Source organism: Phaseolus vulgaris, chromosome 9 (assembly GCF_051622355.1).
Source record: "Phaseolus vulgaris cultivar YP4 chromosome 9, ASM5162235v1, whole genome shotgun sequence".
Lineage (NCBI taxonomy): Eukaryota > Viridiplantae > Streptophyta > Magnoliopsida > Fabales > Fabaceae > Phaseolus > Phaseolus vulgaris.
The window spans coordinates 38677964-38683525 of NC_143506.1; the positions used below are offsets into that span (position 1 = coordinate 38677964).

The 5562-nt window shown below is 37.5% G+C and overlaps 1 protein-coding gene across 1 annotated transcript; it reads left to right on the forward strand.

The window, feature by feature from the left end:
- The first annotated feature begins 660 nt into the window (after positions 1-660).
- LOC137820317 (galactan beta-1,4-galactosyltransferase GALS3) lies at positions 661-3771 on the forward strand. Its single transcript, XM_068624345.2, has 2 exons — positions 661-2058; positions 3267-3771. Exons 1-2 carry the CDS (start codon positions 860-862, stop codon positions 3610-3612), a joined length of 1545 nt encoding a protein of 514 aa, XP_068480446.1. The 5' UTR covers positions 661-859; the 3' UTR covers positions 3613-3771.
- Positions 3772-5562: the final 1791 nt, after the last annotated feature.

Sequence of the window (5562 nt, forward strand, 5' to 3'; positions counted from 1 at the left end):
ATCTCCATTAACCTAGGCCCCTCCAATTGGTCCCACCCATCTTTTAGGGTTGTGGCACTAATAATTATAACTTTTCTCATAATAAGAATAAGAATAGTGTAATCCCTCCTTTCTCTCTTCCCAACCATAAATTCTTTCTTCCCTTTTTCATTAATCCTTTTCCCCATGCACTCCCTCACCTCTCTCTACTCTTCTTCCCCTTTAATTATGCTCCTTTAAACTCAATTAAAGCAAAAGCCAAAAAAGAAGATTAAAAAACACCTTGGTTTTACCCCAATCATAACCAAAATGTAGAACAATAAAGGAACACCATCTCACAAGGAGGTTTCATTATTTTGCATTCACTTTTATTTATTTATTTATTTAACTAAGAAAATATAAATAGAGACAAAAATAGTATTGCAACTGAAGTCTAGCTGCAAAACAAGAAGAAAAACATTAGTATATATTAAAAATGCAAGTTACTTGTGCTTGTAATATTGCTCTTCTTCCACACAATTAGAATAAAATGACGGCGAATTTTCAAAAGAAAAACTATATTATTAAGGTTGTCTAATTAAAAGTGTGTAGAGTTAAATACGCAGGTTAAGGTTGTCTAATTGAAATTAAAATAAAATAAAGAAATCCCCTTTAGATGAACGGCATCGTTTCACCGTTCAAACAGAAGGCTCAATCAACAACAATCACCATAATACGTCGATTTTTAATATATCATGACATAAATATTCCTCCTCGTAAACACAGAGTGTTTATAAGGAAACTCAAACACCTCTTCATAACATAAATCACAAACACACACACACACACCAAAGCTTCTCACATCTTCTTCTTCTTTCTCTTGTTCGTTTTTCCTTCAGCAATGGCCAAAGAGAGAGAGAAGAAGCTCTACGTGGCAGTGCTCGGAAACTACGCTGCAGAACTCAAGCTTCTCCTCACAACACTGCTTCTCCTCTGCGCGGTGGCCACGCTCCTTCAGTTTCTCCCTTCCCGCTTCACCATCTCAGCCTCCGATCTCCGTGTCTGCATCTCGCGTGTCACTCAAACAACACCCGTGCTTTCCAACACAACGAACGCTACTTCGTCATACCCACTTAAGGCATCATTACCATATGTTTCACCACCATCACCACCACCGCCTCCACCGCCGCCACCGCCGCCTCCACCGACACTGTCGGAGAAAGTCCTCCCCGGCGGCATCGTCAAGCGTGTGTTCAACCCTTATGGCTCTGCAGCCTACAACTTCGTCACCATGGGCTCTTACCGTGGTGGCCTCAACACGTTTGCCATCATCGGCCTCGCGTCCAAGCCTCTTCACGTATACGCTAAACCAACGTACGAGTGCGCGTGGCACTCACTCGCCGGCGAGAAACTCTCCACCGCCGTCGGCTACAAGATCCTCCCCGACTGGGGCTACGGCCGCGTCTACACCGTCGTTATAGTGAACTGCACCTTCCCGGCTCCGCTCAATGCTGACAACGCCGGCGGGAAGCTCGTCCTCTCCGCCTCCACCTCCGGCGGCGGCGACGCCAGCTTCAACATCACCGACACCATAGAAGCTATCACGGAACAACCTGGTACTCTCGACACCGCGTTGTTCACGGCGAAGCCGAAGTACGATTACCTATACTGCGGTTCCTCTCTCTACGGCAACCTGAACGCGCAGCGCGTGAGAGAGTGGATCGCTTACCATGTGAAGTTCTTCGGGCCGAGGTCGCATTTCGTGATTCACGACGCGGGTGGAGTGCACGCGCAGGTGCGGGAGGTGCTCCAGCCGTGGATTGATTTGGGGTATGTGACGTTGCAGGATATAACGGAGCAGGAGCGGTTTGATGGGTACTACCATAACCAGTTCATGGTGGTGAATGATTGCTTACATCGGTACAAGTTCATGACTAAGTGGATGTTCTTCTTTGATGTGGATGAATACATCTTTGTGCCACCCAAGAGCACCATTAAGTCTGTGCTTGATTCACTCTCCGAGTACTCTCAATTCACCATTGAACAGATGCCAATGAGTAGCAAGCTCTGCCTCACTTCTGATTACGGCAAAACCTATAGGTACATTCTCCTCAAACTTCTTGCCCTTTTCATTATTGTTATTTTTTTCTAATTGGGTTTTGCCAAGTTAATCAGTGAAGTTTAAAGATGATATTTTTAGCTGACTCGAGAAAGATTGTGTCAAAGAAAGAATCTTGGTAGTCTTGTAGCAGTAACATCAAACGGGCATGACAGAAGTTTTGATTTTTCCATGTTTGATGTTTTAGTTTTACTTGCTTATTTATGATGTTCTGGGTTGGCTAATTTGGGTGTTGCGAAAATTGATTATGTGTGTGTCGGCTGTGGATTTTGGTGGATCGAACAATTGGGAGGTGGATCTGTGGAGGTTTTTGAAGTGGGGGGGTTTTAGTTTAGGGGTAAGTGAATGCTGGATGGTTGTGTGGAGTTTAATGAGTATTTAATGTGGTGGTTCCTTTGGAGGAACAAATGTGATGTCATTGGTTTTTCCCTGTTCTGTTTCGGTGCTTGATAATGTCCCAGATCTTGGGTGGTTGCGTGGTGTTTCATTCCCTAGCGTGGAAGGTGGGGATTGGTTTGGTTCGTACTGTGCAAGAGTGAATTAGCCCATTCCTATGTGGACAGGTGAAGAGGTGTGGTGGTGCCTCTGAACTTTCTAGGAGACTGATTTATTATTCATATTTATTAGCTGGTTAGTTTCAAGCATTAAAAATAGTAAGCTGGTGTTGTCTGTTCAAGAGTATTTTAATAAGACTCTCAGAATTCAAAAGGGTTCTTCAATTCAATCACAAACATGTCCTTTTGTTAGTAGCTTAACTTTGCTTTTGTGGCAATTGTCCATATCATGTTAATTCCGGTGCGTGCTAACAAGTGATGATGATGATGATTATTATTTTACTGAATATTGATTCTGGTTTTGGAACAAGACCCGTGTTGCATGGTCCACAAGACCTTTGATTGCGACGGATTTGTTGGGGTGCATTCATGAAAATTTCCCATTTCACAATTTCACACTCCCTCAACAACAGTTAGATCCAGTTGTTTTGTCTAATATAAGTGTTTATGTTATGGCTGGCTTTTTCTACCATACTTTGAATGTAGAAGAAAGGTGGTTTATGGTGTGTGAAGGAATGTCTTGTTGTTGGCTTTACAGTTGTGTTGACAACTACATTTCCCACACAGTTGTCAAGCATATAAGCATTGTTGGGTGTGTGGTGTCTCACATGGTGTTGTGTGAATTTGCATTGCAGGAAATGGGGGTTTGAGAAGCTGGTGTATAAAGATTCAAAGAAAGGGATCAGAAGGGATAGAAAATATGCAGTGCAACCAAGGAGTTTGTTTGCAACTGGGGTTCACATGTCACAGAACCTTGCAGGGAAGACAACTCACAAAACTGAGGGTAAAATAATGTACTACCACTACCATGGAACCATAGCAGAAAGAAGAGAATCTTGCAAAATGCTTATAAATTCAACAGAAATCACATATGACAAGACCCCCTATGTGTTGGACACCACCATGAGAGACATTGCTGGTGTGATCAAGAAATTTGAGCTCAAGATGATTGGAAATAGGCTACAGAAGACACGGCAATGACACTGCCAACTTTTTATTTATTTTTTTTATTTTTTGAACTATATCATAATAATTTAACTTGTATTAGAAAATAGGAATTCATTGAGCAGTTCTTTCTTTTCAATTTTTTATGTGGTATATTTACAGATGGGTATATGATCTTTTGTTTCATTTTTAATAGTTCTTTTGTGTTCCATGTTTTTTTTTTTCTTTTCCTTTTTACATTTTGTAAAAAACAATGAATAAAGATGAATGGTTCAATTATGTTGTCGGTGTGGGGCATGATGGCATCCCCACCTACAGTGCCACCATATGGAGGCTGCCTAATTTGCTCCTGTTGCTTTGCTGGTATTCATTCCATCCTTTTTTTTATTATTTTCTTTATATTATTCTACTTCAGATTCCTCATCTCTAAAGTGATATAGAAGTTGGTTCACTCCATTTTTAGTACCATTCATTTTTGTTAATTACTCTTTAAATGTGATTTTAGCATCACTTATTTGTCTGTTTTTTAGAAGTTATGTTATGTCACTTGTTTTAAAACTATGTATTTAAATTATCTTTTAATTTTAATTTTTTTAACTTTGATTTTTATTAAACGATATGATCAAATTTTGTCTTTAGAATACATGGATGGATTAAAGGAGATGTAGCACAAACACTAATACGAGTATATAGCCCCTGAAGACCCTCGAAGAAGAGAGGTAGAATTATCGGTGAGATATCACTCTAGAAGAGATAAAATTCTAACCTTGTGTCAAAATCTACAGACTGGGGGACAGTCTCAGGTAAATAGTTTCTATGGAGTGTAGGCTACCCCAAAGACGACACGAACATATATTACTACGATTACCCCAAAGACGACACAGGTAAATAGTTTCTATGGAGTGTAGGCTACCCCAAAGACGACACGAACATATATTACTACGATTACCCCCAAAGACGACACGAATACAAAAATATGTATTACTACACAAATATATAAAAATATGTATAATATATAAACACTAAAATATGTATAAAAAATTAACGTATTTTTTTAAAAATTATATTAAAAAAGTGTTAAAATTGTTATTATAAGAAAATACGAATAATGATAATTGTTCTTTAAGAAAGTTCGTAAACGTCCCTGTTGCAGAGAAAGAAAGCTACATAATTCTAATTCCAATCGATGGACTTTTATATGAAACTTGAAAATTCTGAGTGTTTTGTTTGGGAGGAATGATTCATGAACCAGCTTTTGGAAAAGTCAAAAGAGCATCATTCAACCACTAGTCTTCGCTAAATAATTATCATTTAACAGATCATAATTCTGTCTTGGAAATACCTAATTTTATAGAAAATTCAGCTTTATAATATCTTTTTAATTTTACGCAAATTTAAGAAAGTTCAGCAGCGATAAAAAAATGAGAGAATATGCCCAAATAGTAATAATTACACGAGATAAAGGGTCAGTATATTTTTATTTTCCTTTTAAAAAAGTGTTTTTCAATAAACTAAGTAATTTTCTGGTTTTAGTAAATAAAATCTATCTATTTCTTATATAAGTTTTTTTAAAAACTATTTATTCTAAATTTAAAAAAAACTGATTTCAAATAAGACGAAAGCGCAATCAATCCACCTGTCAGTGATTTCCAATCACTGAAATAATAAATAAAATATTAAACGGGACACATAAGTTATTTACCACATTTTTATATTAATTTTAGTAATTAAAATTAGAGTTAAATATAGTGTTAACTTTGTGATATTAGTCTTTTTTTTAGATTTTCTTTTATAAAATTAGATTAAACTTAAAGTTTATTTATTAATAATTTGTTCTAATTTTTCAAATTAGAGTTGTAGTGTTTATATTGCTAGAATTTGGATACATTTCAAATTCAAGGGTAATAAGCATGTTCTTAAGTTTAAAACTATAATCATATAAGAAATTCTGATCAGAGCATGTTAATTAATGTGGCATTGAAAGAG

Bases quoted from the DNA above. Each gene is read 5' to 3' on its own strand.
- LOC137820317 (XM_068624345.2), top strand. From the start codon at position 860: ATGGCCAAAGAGAGAGAGAAGAAGCTCTACGTGGCAGTGCTCGGAAAC. The intron at 2,059-3,266 runs GTACATTCTCCT...TTTGCATTGCAG, and splicing joins GATTACGGCAAAACCTATAG to GAAATGGGGGTTTGAGAAGC.